At 42.8% G+C, this 17500-nt stretch overlaps 2 protein-coding genes across 7 annotated transcripts in view; both read right to left on the bottom strand.

Annotated features, from left to right (window-relative positions):
- The window catches only part of fnip1 (folliculin interacting protein 1), a 24189-nt gene extending 23023 nt beyond the window's left edge, over positions 1–1166 (bottom strand). For both annotated transcript variants that reach the window (XM_034549746.1, XM_034549747.1), the window contains exon 1: positions 931–1166. In XM_034549746.1, coding sequence (XP_034405637.1) covers positions 931–1022 — 92 coding nt within the window. In that variant the 5' untranslated portion in view covers positions 1023–1166. The remainder of the gene's footprint in view (positions 1–930) is intronic.
- A 9183-nt stretch (positions 1167–10349) lies between these two features.
- acsl6 (acyl-CoA synthetase long chain family member 6) overlaps positions 10350–17500 on the bottom strand; it is a 37343-nt gene continuing 30192 nt past the window's right edge. For 4 of the 5 annotated variants that reach the window (XM_034551157.1, XM_034551159.1, XM_034551155.1 and 1 more), the window contains 9 exons: positions 17183–17317; positions 15643–15738; positions 14956–15028; positions 13899–13987; positions 13594–13710; positions 13370–13513; positions 11150–11251; positions 10901–10972; positions 10398–10689 (listed from right to left, as the gene is read on the bottom strand). In XM_034551157.1, coding sequence (XP_034407048.1) covers positions 10549–10689; positions 10901–10972; positions 11150–11251; positions 13370–13513; positions 13594–13710; positions 13899–13987; positions 14956–15028; positions 15643–15738; positions 17183–17317 — 969 coding nt within the window. In that variant the 3' untranslated portion in view covers positions 10398–10548. Of the gene's footprint in view, positions 10690–10900; positions 10973–11149; positions 11252–13369; positions 13514–13593; positions 13711–13898; positions 13988–14955; positions 15029–15642; positions 15739–17182; positions 17318–17500 lie in introns of all 5 variants that reach the window. The other variant, XM_034551154.1, reaches the window with a different exon arrangement.

Genomic DNA, 17500 nt, shown 5'->3' with positions numbered 1-17500 from the left:
GAGGCAGAACTTCCTTTAAATCTCTCCGTGAGACTCACTTTAAAAAATAAAAAAAAAACACTGTCTCTCCCCCTCTAATTAATATTAACTGTTGTTAATTTACTTTGATTTTTTTTAATGTAAAATGTGTATTGAAATGTGCTTCATAAATCAAAGTTATACATGTCAATATTATGTTATGCCTGGAGCTAGTGCACAGTGTGTTGTTAAAATTAGGATTCCATCATCACTGGTACATGAACGAGACATATTGGAGGCATTTGTATTGTTTAGCTACACAAATGCATTTTAAAGGACACCATCTTTATATCCCTGGTGTCACCTATAACATGTCGCATAACGCACGTTAACATTATTATTATTAATTTATAATGTAGTCGGTCACTGATCCAGGCTCTGTCGATCAGTGACCGACTACAGTGATCACATGGGGGGGGGCTACACACACAGAGCACGCTGTGTCCTCCTCCTGGGCTCCAAGTTCTCGGGGAGCACCAGACTGACCGTAACCGTTACTGTCTCGTGCTCCCACTGCCGTTACCGGAGCAACGCAAAAAAGGGGACAAAGGGGGGAAAGAGAGGACACCGATTAGCCGTTGGTACCACGCTCCAGGAAGCGTTATTACCACTTTATAACAAGACAGCACGCGCGCGCGAGCGAGCGAGGTTTGCTAGGACTGAGCGCGTGCAGTGCGTGCAGCGCGTGCAGCAGCAGCCCCCCCCCCCCCCTCCGCCGCTAACGTCTGTCTGGGCTAACAGCACCACGTTAGCTAACCACACGTTTCGCCTTGAATCGATTTTCTTCATTTTTTTTTTAAATTAACAACAAAAACTACACCGAATAAAAACACGGTGAGAGTCGTACACGGCCGTTAACGTACGTCACACACACACACACACACACACACGTAAACACGCGAAGGGGGCTACCTGAACGCGGGGTCCCCTTTGCTGCATCTCGGGGGCGGCGACGAAAACGCATTCCTCTTGTTGAAAAGTTTCTGGAAGAGAGTCGGAGGCATGTCGGACCCGGCAGACACATAAAGTCGGTCCGGGATTTGTTTTCGTCCCTTTTCTTTTCTTGTTGTTGTTGTTTTTAAATCCGAGAGCCGATCTTGTTCCTTGTAACCGTCTCCATGGGTGTCACAGTCATATGACAGGCTTTAGTCACGGGGAGCTGCTTGGTAACACGCTAAATTTTTCTGATTGGATGCCCGGATGCCGCTTGCAACTAGAAATTACCTGATTGGTTGGTTATTTTTAGCTCCGGTACCACGTGGTCAAGTGGATTTTTTTTTCTTTCTTCTTCTTTTTCTTCTTTTTCTCGCTGTGTTGATGTTTTTTGTTAGGAATCGTGACTGCATGACATAGATGTAGATATTTTATTAATCTTTTATTATTTAAAGGAAAACATTTTCGCTACTGCAGAATTTTTTTTAGATACGGGTAAAGCAATATAAAAGATATACATATTAAAAAAAGCACAATATAGACAATGAAATAGAATATAATATGAAATTAACTCACAAAACAACCAAATATATTCACAGACATCAAGACAAAGTTGCGACTGCTGTGCTTTCCACCTGAGAAGAGATTCAGGATGTACAGATTTATTTAATTTATACATTTATTGTAAATTAATAAAGTCATGTTTTTTTTTTTTAGAAGTGTAGAAAGACAGATAACTCACAACCAAAGACGCCCGCAAAGTAAAACAAACTTTCAAATCTTTTAACTTTGTTTAGCTCGGGTTAAATATTCAGATTACGTGGGCTCGTGCACGCAGATGCAACACATGCAACACATATTTCACATGGAAAAATGGAGGAAAAAAAAAATCAGTCAGCAGAGGAGAGAAGAAAGATGGCCGTTTAGGAGAATGCACGGCTGACATCTAGTGGTCGTTCTGCGCATGACACTTTTGGGTTTTTTTAATAATAAAACAATAAAAAAGGAAATCCAGGGGGCTGGTTTGAGTGCATTTTCACAACCAGACGTGCAGTTTGTGCAGCAGGTTATGTAATAAAATAAAATAATAAGTTCCATATATATATATATATATATATATATATACACACAGTTCATGGCATCCCTCTGAAATATCCTCTTTAAAATATATATTTACAAACACTTTTACATTTTCTCTTTCCGACACAGAATATTATTTTTACAGGATATTTCACATCTATAAATATATATATATATCACATTGCAGACGGAGCCTCGTCCTCGATAACGTCGACAGGAAACGAAGGAGCACCTGCGAGCGCCTCGCTCCTCGCGCTCATCCTCCTGAAGAACGCGTCCCTGTCAGCGCGGTCCATGAAGTCGAAGAACGTGGCCTTCGGCGGGCCGCGGTCCGGTTCCGGGAGCTCCATCGCGACGGGGCTCTTGAAACAGACCTTCTTCCTGTACACGATGGGCCTTCTTCTGTCGGGGAGCTGAGGGAGGAGACTCACACCCGTGATGCTTCTTTGCTTTGGATTTTTAAAACTATTATTAAAGTTTGGTGGCTTTCTTACTGTTGGTGGGGTTTTCCACTTCTCTGCAGAATGAGGATTTTAAAAAAGAAAAAGAAACGACATTATTTAGATGGCGTGGGTATTCGGTGCATTGGTGGAGTTCAGAGTCTTTTACCCGAGTTAAATGGGTCGGCTGGTATTTTGGTCTCAGCTTCAGGTCCTCTGTGTTTGCTTCAAAAGGGAACAGACGGCAATTCAACCAGCTTTTATCATTTGTATTATATATTTAGGAAAGGACTTATATTATAATACTATATATTATATATAGAAAGGACTGCATTTTAAGTGACTTTTCCAAACTCACTTGATCTCACAGTTCTTCTCAGTAAGAATTGATGAAGCTCCTGCAGACAAATGAGAAGTTATTATCAGTCTGTCAGTGGTTGAAATGACAATTAGTAATATAAAAATAAATAAAATAAAATAGATAAATAAAAATGTGAATATATTTATATATATATATTATATATAAATAAATATATATTACTTCTTTAAATCGGATTTTTACAGTTGTGAAAAGGCCCAAACTGCACACTTTTCTTATTTTTTTCTCATATTATTTAAATGTATTTATATGTACTTCTCAGAATCCACCGTAAGCTACAACTGACCAACTGCTAATATACTGTATGTTTTATTTATTTATTTCAAATTTAGATTTTCATTATCATAATTTCTTTCTAGATATAATAACCGTGTATGGTATTTTCTCCCTCTTATCTGTTTTTCACCATATAAAGTGCCTTTCAGTACCTTTTAAAGCGCTATCCAAATGAATGTATCATTCCGATTGTGCTCATTACCGATGATGTTGGAGAGGTTGGGTGAGTGGTGCCTGCGGATGCTCTCGGCGTGGCTCAAGTCCAGCAAGGTGGAGTTCTTCGAGTGGAGATGGAGACCCAGCAGCTCCTTGGAGGAGGCCAACGTCTCCGCTGAGGGGAGGAAGGAAGATTAAAAACAGAATATAATAACTTCATATTTATGGTTGTGGATTAATTAATTACACACACACACCATAGCTGACTCTTCTGAAGATCTCTGGGGAGGAAAGACTGCTGCTGGAGGTTGCAGAGGAGTAACAGTCCTCCTCCTCCTCCTCCTCCTCCTCCTCCTCCTCCTCCTCCTCCTCCTCCTCCTCCTCCTCCTCCTCCTCCTCCTCCTCCTCCTCCTCCAAGCTGAACGTTGCGTCAGAAGATGCGATGCTCTCCAGAGTCACCGTGAGGTTTTGCGTGGTGACCTTAATCGGCCTTTCACCGACTGTAAAGGCCTCTGACCCGGGAGTCGTCTGCTCGGCCGGGTGACTGGCTGGTGACTGAGAGAGAGAGAGAGAGAGAGAGAGAGAGAGAGAGAGAGAGAGTGTGAGAGAGAGAGAGAGAAAACATAAAACGTTTTGAGGAACCTTTCAAAATTGGAATTAAATATTCTAGCATCCCAGAAATTGGAATTATATATTCTCGCATCCCAGAAATTGGAATTAAATATTCTCGCATCCCAGAAATTGGAATTAAATATTCTAGCATCCCAGAAATTGAAATTAAATATTCTCGCATCCCAGAAATTGGAATTAAATATTCTCGCATCCCAGAAATTGAAATTAAATATTCTCGCATCCCAGAAATTGGAATTAAATATTCTCGCATCCCAGAAATTGGAATTAAATATTCTAGCATCCCAGAAATTGGAATTATATATTCTCGCATCCCAGAAATTGGAATTAAATATTCTCGCATCCCAGAAATTGGAATTAAATATTCTAGCATCCCAGAAATTGAAATTAAATATTCTCGCATCCCAGAAATTGGAATTAAATATTCTAGCATCCCAGAAATTGGAATTATATATTCTCGCATCCCAGAAATTGGAATTAAATATTCTCGCATCCCAGAAATTGGAATTAAATATTCTAGCATCCCAGAAATTGAAATTAAATATTCTCGCATCCCAGAAATTGGAATTAAATATTCTCGCATCCCAGAAATTGAAATTAAATATTCTCGCATCCCAGAAATTGGAATTAAATATTCTAGCATCCCAGAAATTGGAATTATATATTCTCGCATCCCAGAAATTGGAATTAAATATTCTCGCATCCCAGAAATTGGAATTAAATATTCTAGCATCCCAGAAATTGAAATTAAATATTCTCGCATCCCAGAAATTGGAATTAAATATTCTCGCATCCCAGAAATTGGAATTAAATATTCTCGCATCCCAGAAATTGGAATTATATATTCTCGCATCCCAGAAATTGGAATTAAATATTCTCGCATCCCAGAAATTGGAATTAAATATTCTAGCATCCCAGAAATTGGAATTATATATTCTCGCATCCCAGAAATTGGAATTAAATATTCTCGCATCCCAGAAATTGAAATTAAATATTCTCGCATCCCAGAAATTGGAATTAAATATTCTAGCATCCCAGAAATTGGAATTATATATTCTCGCATCCCAGAAATTGGAATTAAATATTCTCGCATCCCAGAAATTGGAATTAAATATTCTCGCATCCCAGAAATTGGAATTAAATATTCTAGCATCCCAGAAATTGGAATTATATATTCTCGCATCCCAGAAATTGGAATTAAATATTCTCGCATCCCAGAAATTGGAATTAAATATTCTCGCATCCCAGAAATTGGAATTATATATTCTCGCATCCCAGAAATTGGAATTAAATATTCTCGCATCCCAGAAATTGGAATTAAATATTCTCGCATCCCAGAAATTGGAATTAAATATTCTCGCATCCCAGAAATTGGAATTAAATATTCTCGCATCCCAGAAATTGAAATTAAATATTCTCGCATCCCAGAAATTGAAATTAAATATTCTCGCATCCCAGAAATTGGAATTAAATATTCTCGCATCCCAGAAATTGGAATTAAATATTCTCGCATCCCAGAAATTGGAATTAAATATTCTCGCATCCCAGAAATTGAAATTAAATATTCTCGCATCCCAGAAATTGGAATTGAAATATTCTAGCATCCCAGAAATTGGAATTATATATTCTCGCATCCCAGAAATTGGAATTAAATATTCTCGCATCCCAGAAATTGGAATTAAATATTCTAGCATCCCAGAAATTGGAATTATATATTCTCGCATCCCAGAAATTGGAATTAAATATTCTCGCATCCCAGAAATTGAAATTAAATATTCTCGCATCCCAGAAATTGGAATTAAATATTCTAGCATCCCAGAAATTGGAATTATATATTCTCGCATCCCAGAAATTGGAATTAAATATTCTCGCATCCCAGAAATTGGAATTAAATATTCTCGCATCCCAGAAATTGAAATTAAATATTCTCGCATCCCAGAAATTGGAATTAAATATTCTCGCATCCCAGAAATTGGAATTAAATATTCTCGCATCCCAGAAATTGGAATTAAATATTCTCGCATCCCAGAAATTGGAATTATATATTCTCGCATCCCAGAAATTGGAATTAAATATTCTCGCATCCCAGAAATTGAAATTAAATATTCTCGCATCCCAGAAATTGGAATGAAATATTCTAGCATCCCAGAAATTGGAATTATATATTCTCGCATCCCAGAAATTGGAATTAAATATTCTCGCATCCCAGAAATTGGAATTAAATATTCTAGCATCCCAGAAATTGGAATTATATATTCTCGCATCCCAGAAATTGGAATTAAATATTCTCGCATCCCAGAAATTGAAATTAAATATTCTCGCATCCCAGAAATTGGAATTAAATATTCTCGCATCCCAGAAGTTGGAATTAAATATTCTCGCATCCCAGAAGTTGGAATTAAATATTCTCGCATCCCAGAAATTGAAATTAAATATTCTCGCATCCCAGAAATTGGAATTAAATATTCTTGAAACCCAGAAGTTGATATTATTGAAACCCAGATATTGGAATTAAATATTATTGAATCCCAGAAAGACATGAGAAGCCGTGTGAGTTTTATTAGGTTTGTGGCATGCCATTGTTATTATTATTATTATTATTATGAAAATAATAGATGTCAAAGTTCCTACTCACAAACACCGGGACTGGATCCTCCTCCTCGGGCTCCTCTGGAATATCTTTATGACGGTTGTGCACACGTCTCCTGCACACTGAGAGTTGTGTATGTATTAAATATATAAAGTAATTCATTAAAGTCTAGTTCAATGTAAACAAGCGGACTCTGACCCCAGTGATGGTGCATCATGTACTTCCTTTATAATAAATAAACATGTTCTTACTGTCTCGTCTGCTCAGTGACGCTTTCACGGGTGTGTCGCGTTGGTTGGGCGCATCGCCGCCTCGAGCCCCTCGGTACCGGTGCCGACCCATTTCCGGTTGAAACGGAGCTCCTGAACGCCGGAGGAGCCGCGGCTGACCGGGTGTTAAAGACGGTTAAGATAACGGCTGCCGAAGCCCCGGACACGTTGCCCTCTCGGTTCTCTGTGCGGTGCTTAGCAACCGAGCGCACCTGCGGCCTCGGTCGGCTGCCGGTGGCGACTTAAAGCCACGCCCACTGGAGTTGTGTTGTTATTGTTTTATTTTGAAAGTCTTCGACGGAAGTCTTTTTTTTAAAGAAGAGTGCCTTACAAATAGAATGCATTATTATTATTATTATTATTATTAAGAAGGATGCCCATTTCCGCCATTGTGATGAAAAAAAATATATATAAATAAAGAAATTAGGTAGCGTTAAAAAATGTGAGACTTTTTACACACACACACAAACACAAGCACACACAGATACACGCACACACACAAACACACGCGCGCACACACACATGCCCACACACACACACACATGCCCACACACACACACACAAACACACACACACACAAACACACACACACACACACACACAACACACACACATAAATAAACGCACACACACAAACACACGCACACACAGATACACGCACACACACAAACACACACACACACACAACACACACATAAATAAACGCACACACACAAACACACTCGCACACACACACATGCCCCCACACACACACACAAACACACGCACACACACACACACACGTGTATATGTGTATTTGATGTGTGTTCACAGAGATACGGAAAGTACACAAAGAAAAGTACCTTGATCTTTATTTAGGTTGTTTTGGTGTGAACATGTGAATGTTATGAATTACTAAAAGTGTACTCCTCTTTATGTTGGTTACTTTTATCAAAACAAACAAAAACAGATGAATAATTAAACAATAAATAAATAAAAATGAATACAAATAAAATATTACTCATGCACTGATGTTCTGGTAATAGAATAATTAAATAAATGACAATAGGCTATGTCACTCGTTTAAAAAAATAAGTCTTGAATGCAGGACCTTTACTTTGTAAACTGTGATGAATTTAATTTAATTTAATTTAATTTAATACAAATGTTTGTTGGTAAACAATCTGCGTCTTCAAAGTTACGTTTTTTGCGAATACTTCCGGGGGAAACTTTTTCCGAAGAAAACAACAACAAAAAACACAGTAAAAAAATAAAGAACAGAGACACTCGGTTAAAATCATTCCAGGATATCTTTTATTTCGCGGCCCCTCGCCCGATGCCCCGCCCTCCCTCGTCCCTATTGCTGCACTCAATCATTACAACGATATGGTGCTGATTCCATTGTTTACAGCAGAATAGATAAATAAATAGGTACAATTCATCTCACTACACGCAATAAGAGAGAAAGAAAAAAATCCGTTCAAACCATTGATTTTAATAAATATGCTTACATCTAGCTGTCCTCATTTATGTACATCCACATTGTTTATGCTTCGGGACGGTAATCAACTTAAAAAGCCTATACATTACTTCTATGTGTAAACCCCCTCCAAAAAACTCAACAAAGAAAAGTGTTTATTTTGTTTAAAAGTCGACGTGTTTTCCATCCAGTGAGTGGAAATCACCAGCTTTGCCTACATTGCAAAGCGTCGCACTAGCAGCGGGTGCTGCGTACAACCGGCATCAAAGCTAACGGTGCTACCGGTGCTAGCATCGCAGGGCAGACTGCATGCATCGAGCCCTGGTTTTGGATTATCTCTTTTTTTTTTCTTCTTCTTCTTCTTGTTCTGTTGTTTTTCTCTTCACCGGACGTACAAAGGACGGATGAAAAAGAAAGATGTCGGCGATTGAGAGCGTGAGCGAACCTCCGTGATTGTTACAGCCCGTCACAATCAAAAAACGAGGAGCATGCACTAAAAAACAAAAAACCACGGGTGACTTGATGAACCTCGTGGGACGTGAACCTCGTGGGACGTGAACCTCGCGGGACGTGAACTCGCGGGACGTGAACTCGCGGGACTTGAACCTCGCGGGACGTGAACTCGCGGGACTTGAACCTCGTGGGACGTGAACCTCGCGGGACTTGAACCTCGTGGGACGTGAACCTCGCGGGACGTGAACCTCGCGGGACTTGAACCTCGCGGGACGTGAACCTCGCGGGACGTGAACTCGCGGGACGTGAACCTCGCGGGACTTGAACCTCGCGAGACGTGAACTCGCGGGACGTGAACCTCACGGGATTTGAACTCGCGGGATGTGAACTCGCAGGACGTGAACCTCGTGGGATTTCGTGGCGGTCCTCGAGCGTCCGGATGGAGTCGGCGGCGGTTCGTCAAGGCGTGGAGCCGCCGGCTCTGCCCGGTTCTCGTGGTTCTGACCTCAGGGACGCGACGGCGTTGGCTTCGGGGTCAAATTGCACGACGCCGTGGCTTGAAGGAGGTTTCGTCTTCGTCGGGTCCGATCAGGAGGAACTCATCGGGGGTTTTCCACTGAGGGTGAAGTCCATTATTCACGTCTTTGTGGTCCAAACGGTGGATTAAGGTCTTGTTTGGCTGGCGGGTTTTAAAACCGATGGAGGAGAAACAGGAAGTGGTGGAGTGGACCGTTCAACATAAAGGTGCTGATGGACGTTTCGTTTGGGTGGACAGCAGGAGGCGATTCAAATGAAGATTTAAAATGCTTAAAGCTACTACGAGGAACTTTTATTCTGTGTTGGTTCTGGCGCCCCCTGTGGACAAAAGTGGAAGTGTTTCTGAGCACCAGGGTCCTTTTAGAAAAACACTCTCATTTTACTGCAGCGGGGTCTGACAGTCTGCCCCGCTCAGTCCTGGTCCTGGGTCTCCAGCAGCGTGATGTCGGCTCCCAGAGAGGAGGAGGAGGAGGAGGAGGAGGAGGAGGAGGAGGAGAAGGAGGAGGAGGAGACGCTGCTGCTGCCGGGAGCTGAGCTCTCCCCCTCCCACGGGAACCTCTGAATGCGATCCGAGGCTGCAGCAAATCTGTCCACGGTGGACGGGTCTCTGCTGGATCTGGGTCTGTCCACGGTGGACTGGTCTCTGCTGGATCTGGGTCTGTCCACGGTGGACTGGTCTCTGCTGGATCTGTCCACGGTGGACTGGTCTCTGCTGGATCTGTCCACGGTGGACTGTTCTCTGCTGGAGTCTGAGCTCTAATGAAAGAATAACTAAAGAAACAGACGGTCCGTTGGTCCTGACAAATTATGAAAAGCCATATAGAGGATCAGGACTAAAGGGAGACCAGATAAAGGTTCCTCAGAGTAGCTTTAAATTGAACAAATCAAACTAAGAGATAAAGTGAAATTCAACTGACGGCCGTGCTTTGTTTGTCGTGTTGGCCGCTCGACACCGCCCCCTGCTGGGCAACACTTGAAACGCACCACGTCTGCTTATTGATTTGCTCTTTCTGCAGCATGGAAAGTTCACATCTCAATGAAATCCAGCTCACAGGCTAAATGATTTTCTTTTTTAACATATGCTTTCTCACAGTGAATGCATACACAAACACAAAAATACACATAAGAATGTGTATCAGATTCCACTTTATTTCTTTGATTTGTTTTTGTTTTTTTCTGGGGCATTTTTAAATCTTCCAAAAAGCAAAGGGGGGTCGGGGTTTGGCTTGCTTTTCCAAAAGCACGTTTGAAGCCTAAGGTGTCACGTCTTTGTCCCACCGCGGGGTCAAGAGGGTCAAAAGCAGGAGAAATGAGGTCGGGGCCGGCCTTCACATGGAGATGCCGTCGTAGAGCCGGTCGATCTTCTCCTTGAAGAACTCCTTCAGCTCGGGCCTCTTGGCCTTCAGCGTCGGGGTCAGGAGGCCGTTGGTGATGGAGAACATCTCGCTGTGGATGTAGATGTTCTTCACCTTTTAAAGAGCGGAAATAAAGTTACTTTAAGGGTTATAGAACTTTAAGAAGAGTAATTTAAGGGATTATTATGAGAGATCTCAGCATAAAAAACGTTAATATACGGTATTTCTCTGCTAAGCGGTTGCTTAAATCACGACATCGGACAAAAGCACAATGCAGTATAAATATGTCACCGGTATAATTTTGTATAATTTTGTAAAAACATACCTGCTCAAACGAGTGGAGGCCGCTGGCCTTGCCCAGACGCACCAGATCTTCAAGGACGGCCTTCTTCAATTCCTGTTGACAAAAAAGAAGAAAGTTATTAAGTCATTGCCGGCGTTTTGAGGCATTTTGAGGCATTTTGAGGCATTTTGAGGCATTTTGAGGCGTTTTGAGACGTTTTGAGGCATTTGAGACATTTTGAGGCATTTGAGACATTTTGAGGCATTTGAGACGTTTTGAGGCGCCACCTACCGTGTTTTTACAGAGGTCCTTGTAGGTGCCGAAAATGCCTTTTTTCTTGGCCCACTCAGGCATGACTTCAGGGTCGGGAACCACAATACCCACCAAACAGGACTGGGAAGAGCAAACACAGAACACAAGGGGAGTAAATAAAAAAAGATGCACACCAATTCAGTTTATAAAATGTTTGTCCTGGCTTAAGATGGAGCACAATAACCAGAGATCAAACCAAGGAGACACTAGTTACTGCTCGCTAGTTAGCTCGTTAATGTTAGCTTGCTCATTCCACCATGTTTTCCTGCTGACGTTAGCTTGATAGTTCCACCATGTTTTCCTGCTGACGTTAGCTTGCTAATTAGCTCGTTAATGTTAGCATGCTCATTCCACCATGTTTTCCTGCTGACGTTAGCTTGCTAGTTAGCTCGTTAATGTTAGCTTGCTCATTCCACCATGTTTTCCTGCTGATGTTAGCTTGCTAGTTCCACCATGTTTTCCTGCTGACGTTAGCTTGCTAGTTAGCTCGTTAATGTTAGCTTGCTCATTCCACCATGTTTTCCTGCTGACGTTAGCTTGATACTTCCACCATGTTTTCCTGCTGACGTTAGCTTGCTAGTTAGCTCGTTAATGTTAGCGTGCTCATTCCACCATGTTTTTCTGCTGACGTTAGCTTGCTAGTTAGCTCGTTAATGTTAGCTTGCTCATTCCACCATGTTTTCCTGCTGATGTTAGCTTGCTAGTTAGCTCGTTAATGTTAGCTTGCTGATTCCACCATGTTTTCCTGCTGACGTTAGCTTGCTAGTTAGCTCGTTAATGTTAGCTTGCTCATTCCACCATGTTTTCCTGCTGACGTTAGCTTGCTAGTTCCACCATGTTTTCCTGCTGACGTTAGCTTGCTAGTTCCACCATGTTTTCCTGCTGACGTTAGCTTGCTAGTTAGCTCGTTAATGTTAGCTTGCTGATTCCACCATGTTTTCCTGCTGACGTTAGCTTGCTAGTTAGCTCGTTAATGTTAGCTTGCTCATTCCACCATGTTTTCCTGCTGACGTTAGCTTGCTAGTTAGCTCGTTAATGTTAGCTTGCTCATTCCACCATGTTTTCCTGCTGACGTTAGCTTGATACTTCCACCATGTTTTCCTGCTGAAGTTAGCTTGCTAGTTAGCTCGTTAATGTTAGCGTGCTCATTCCACCATGTTTTCCTGCTGACGTTAGCTTGCTAGTTAGCTCGTTAATGTTAGCTTGCTCATTCCACCATGTTTTCCTGCTGATGTTAGCTTGCTAGTTAGCTCGTTAATGTTAGCTTGCTGATTCACCATGTTTTCCTGCTAACGTTAGCTTGCTAGTTAGCTCGTTAATGTTAGCTTGCTCATTCCACCATGTTTTCCTGCTGACGTTAGCTTGCTAGTTCCACCATGTTTTCCTGCTGACGTTAGCTTGCTAGTTAGCTCGTTAATGTTAGCTTGCTGATTCCACCATGTTTTCCTGCTGACGTTAGCTTGCTAGTTAGCTCGTTAATGTTAGCTTGCTCATTCCACCATGTTTTCCTGCTGACGTTAGCTTGCTAGTTCCACCATGTTTTCCTGCTGACGTTAGCTTGCTAGTTCCACCATGTTTTCCTGCTGACGTTAGCTTGCTAGTTAGCTCGTTAATGTTAGCTTGCTAGTTAGCTCGTTAATGTTAGCTTGCTCATTCCACCATGTTTTCCTGCTGACGTTAGCTTGCTAGTTCCACCATGTTTTCCTGCTGACGTTAGCTTGCTAGTTAGCTCGTTAATGTTAGCTTGCTCGTTCCACCATGTTGTCCTCTTGACGTTAGCTTGCTAGTTAGCTCGTTAATGTTAGCTTGCTCATTCCACCATGTTTTCCTCTTGACGTTAGCTTGCTAGTTAGCTTGTTAATGTTAGCTTGCTCGTTCCACCATGTTGTCCTCTTGACGTTAGCTTGCTAGTTAGCTTGTTAATGTTAGCTTGCTCGTTCCACCATGTTGTCCTCTTGACGTTAGCTTGCTAGTTAGCTCGTTAATGTTAGCTTGCTCATTCCACCATGTTTTCCTGCTGACGTTAGCTTGCTAGTTAGCTTGTTAATGTTAGCTTGCTCGTTCCACCATGTTGTCCTCTTGACGTTAGCTTGCTAGTTAGCTCGTTAATGTTAGCTTGCTCATTCCACCATGTTGTCCTCTTGACGTTAGCTTGCTATAGACCATTGTGTGTGTGTTTTTTTTTGCCAGTATCCCTGCCTGCAGGCTGTCTCCGTGAACGTAGAGCTGCGTCACGGGTTCGCTCCTGATGTAGATGTTCTCGATCTTCTCGGGGGAGATGTACTCGCCCTGCGCCAACTTGAAGATGTGCTTCTTCCTGTCGATGATCTTCAGCGTGCCGTTCTGTAACGGAGGAGGAGAGGTCGAGTGAATGGCGAGAAGAAGAAAAACCAGAGTCGGAGGCCGAGCTAGCGTGTACGTACGGGCAGCCATTTGCCGATGTCGCCGGTGTGAAGCCAGCCGTCTGCGTCCAGCGTCTCGGCCGTCCTCTCCGGGTCTTTGAGGTAGCCCTTGAACACGTTTGAGCCCTTCACACAAACCTGGATAAGAGGGAAATACAGATATTTGTATTCCTATAAGGAAATGTATGTTCTTACTTTATTGTCTATTCTCTAGAATGCATAAAATATTTCTTAAATGCCGTTTCACGCGCCTCGTATCTCGGGCCTCGATCCTCCATCTTTGATTACAGTTCTCACTCCGTCGTTCAATGTTTCTGGCCACTCACCTCTCCTTCTTCCTTGGAGGCGAAGTAGTTCTTCTCGGGGACGTCCACCAGTTTGATGAGGTTGCACGGCAGCGGGGCCCCGACGTGACCTGTTCACGGGGTCACAACCACACAGTCAAACACTCAACCGGGTGACCTTCTGTTGTCTCGACTTGGACCGTCCAATAATGATCAAGTAGTACGACCAAATATGTGAAGAGGAAAAAACATTTTAAAAAACTTAATGTGAATCCAATGCAAAAGAATTGAGTTACAAATATATATAATGCCGTATCGTCATTGAACCAGCAGGGGGCGACGTTGGACTATTTATTTTAGCCAGCTTTGTGAGTCAAGTTTCATGAATGTTTCTGAAAGTGCAGCACGTATATATCATTTACTGATTCAAGACAAAAAATAAATTAAATAAGAAAAATTCTAATGTTAGAAAAAACTCAAATCTCTTCATCTCCATACGTGGATTTATTTAGATAGTTTTTAGTGAGTTGCCAAGTTTTCTAAAGATGTCTGCCTTCTCTCCAACATATATTATATATATATATATATATATATATATATATATATATAATATATGTTAAGTTTTTTTTACCACGGTATGAAAGAAAAGAAAAATATCTTTGATTTTGGGGGTGAACTGTCCCTTTAAATCTTTGTCCACAGAGAGTAAACAAATGAGCAGTTTGACTTCTGTACCGACTCGTTGTTACGTAATGTGACCTAACAGCTATTTCTTTTTGCCCCCCCCCCCCCCCCCCACACACACACACACACACTCACACACACACACACACTCCAGTTGTGTGAGATGAAACAGGGAGCGGATTTGATAAGAGCTTAGTGGTTATGTCCTTATCTGGTTCACAGTCTATCGTGACCTCCATTAAACATTATGACAGCAAGGAGGGGGGGGGGGGGGGGGCACCCCCGTTTCTTTAAGTCATGGCTCCTCACTTTTCGACCTTTGACCCGAGCCTCCAGTCACGTGAACAAGTTCAGTGAGTCCGGCGGAGGATGAGGATCCGGGCTCCGGGCCTGTTACATCACCGCTGACACTCACCTGGGGTCCAGTCTCCAGGTGTGGTGAAGGTGCAGCCAGCTGTGCACTCTGTCTGGCCGTACGCCTCGTACACCTACACACACACACACACACACACAGGAGAGGTTATACATGTGCATGTACTGCATGCCGAGTGCACGGCAGTATGTACCTCTCTAAGCCCCGCCCCCCCGGCTGCTACTCCATCACCGTGGAGACCATGCTGTCACTGTCACTTCCTGAAGAAATAACCACAAATTCAGAGAGTAGAAGCATATATATATATATATATATATATATATATATATATATATATATATATATATATATATCCAGGAGGTCAACCTAAGAACAGGTAAAAAAAAAAACTCAAAATAGAAACTTTAAACTCATTTATTTAAAATCAGCTTTTAACCCTGTGACTGTTATGTAATCCCTCTTGTTGATATCGTTATATTGTTTATGGTTTTTTTACCAAACTTTTTTAAAGCGCTATACAAATAGAATATATTATTATTATTATTATTAAAGCTACAGGTCACAATGTAAAACGTAGTTTTTAGATTTAGGGTTAGAACTAGGTTTTGGTTAATAAGGGACTGCGTTAGGGCCTAAATAATGTGGTTGGGGTTAGTTAGTATGTGTGTGTGTGTGTGTGTGTGTGTGTGTGTGTGTGTGTGTGTGTGTGTGTGTGTGTGTGTGTCTGACCTGGCATCCCAGTGCTGCTCTGAGGAACCCCAGCACACTGGGCGAGGTAGGAGCCGCCCCTGTTATAATCATCCTCAGTCGTCCTCCGAGGCTGGCCTGTAGAGAGGAAACAGAGGGCTCTTTATTTTCTTTAGTTTCCTATCACGATATTCATTAAAAAACAACAACAATCTCATGATTTATTGGTTGTATTCGATTCCAGGCGGCATCCTCTGTTTCTGACGAGCGAAACTTGCATTCTCTCTACTGACCACCAGGGGGCGACTCCTCTGGTTGTATAGAAGTCTATGCTTCATGTGTTAAATCTGCATTCTCTCTCCTGACCACCAGGGGGCGACTCCTCTGGTTGTATAGAAGTCTATGCTTCATGTGTTAAATCTGCATTCTCTCTCCTGCCCACCAGGGGGCGACTCCTCTGGTTGTATAGAAGTCTATGCTTCATGTGTTAAATCTGCATTCTCTCTCCTGCCCACCAGGGGGCGACTCCTCTGGTTGTATAGAAGTCTATGCTTCATGTGTTAAAGCTGCATTCTTTCTACTGACCACCAGGGGGCGACTCCTCTGGTTGTATAGAAGTCTATGCTTCATGTGTTAAATCTGCATTCTCTCTCCTGCCCACCAGGGGGCGACTCCTCTGGTTGTATAGAAGTCTATGCTTCATGTGTTAAAGCTGCATTCTCTCTACTGACCACCAGGGGGCGACTCCTCTGGTTGTATAGAAGTCTATGCTTCATGTGTTAAAGCTGCATTCTCTCTCCTGCCCACCAGGGGGCGACTCCTCTGGTTGTATAGAAGTCTATGCTTCATGTGTTAAAGCTGCATTCTCTCTACTGACCACCAGGGGGCGACTCCTCTGGTTGTATAGAAGTCTAGGCTTCATGTGTTAAATCTGCATTCTCTCTCCTGACCACCAGGGGGCGACTCCTCTGGTTGTATAGAAGTCTATGCTTCATGTGTTAAATCTGCATTCTCTCTCCTGACCACCAGGGGGCGACTCCTCTGGTTGTATAGAAGTCTATGCTTCATGTGTTAAAGCTGCATTCTCTCTACTGACCACCAGGGGGCGACTCCTCTGGTTGTATAGAAGTCTATGCTTCATGTGTTAAATCTGCATTCTCTCTCCTGACCACCAGGGGGCGACTCCTCTGGTTGTATAGAAGTCTATGCTTCATGTGTTAAATCTGCATTCTCTCTCCTGACCACCAGGGGGCGACTCCTCTGGTTGTATAGAAGTCTATGCTTCATGTGTTAAAGCTGCATTCTCTCTACTGACCACCAGGGGGCGACTCCTCTGGTTGTATAGAAGTCTATGCTTCATGTGTTAAAGCTGCATTCTCTCTCCTGACCACCAGGGGGCCACTTCTCTGGTTGTATAGAAGTCTATGCTTCATGTGTTAAAGCTGCATTCTCTCTCCTGCCCACCAGGGGGCGACTCCTCTGGTTGTATAGAAGTCTATGCTTCATGTGTTAAATCTGCATTCTCTCTCCTGCCCACCAGGGGGCGACTCCTCTGGTTGTATAGAAGTCCACCTGCGTTTACCTGAATCTTACTGAAGAAGATCTTGTCCCAGACGCTGTCGCTGCGTATGACCCCGCTGCTGACCTCAGCACCTTTTCTCTTGGCGGCGAAGTTGAGCAGCCAGCGCTTCACCGGCGTGTTCGCCTGGCTGAAGATCTGCGGAGGAGGCGAAGCGCACCGTTTACTTCAGATCGGTGTCGCCGGTTCAGGTCGGGGACAAGAAGGCTTATTGATCCGACCGCCGGGTGTAAAATGATTGACAGGCGGGGGGGGGGGAAGCTGCGTTGTCCGTAGCAACGAAGACGTGTTGTTGTGACGCAACGTGCGACTACGAGGAAA

Source organism: Cyclopterus lumpus, chromosome 14, assembly GCF_009769545.1.
Source record: "Cyclopterus lumpus isolate fCycLum1 chromosome 14, fCycLum1.pri, whole genome shotgun sequence".
Taxonomy (NCBI): domain Eukaryota; kingdom Metazoa; phylum Chordata; class Actinopteri; order Perciformes; family Cyclopteridae; genus Cyclopterus; species Cyclopterus lumpus.
This window is presented reverse-complemented; position numbering and strand designations above follow the sequence as displayed.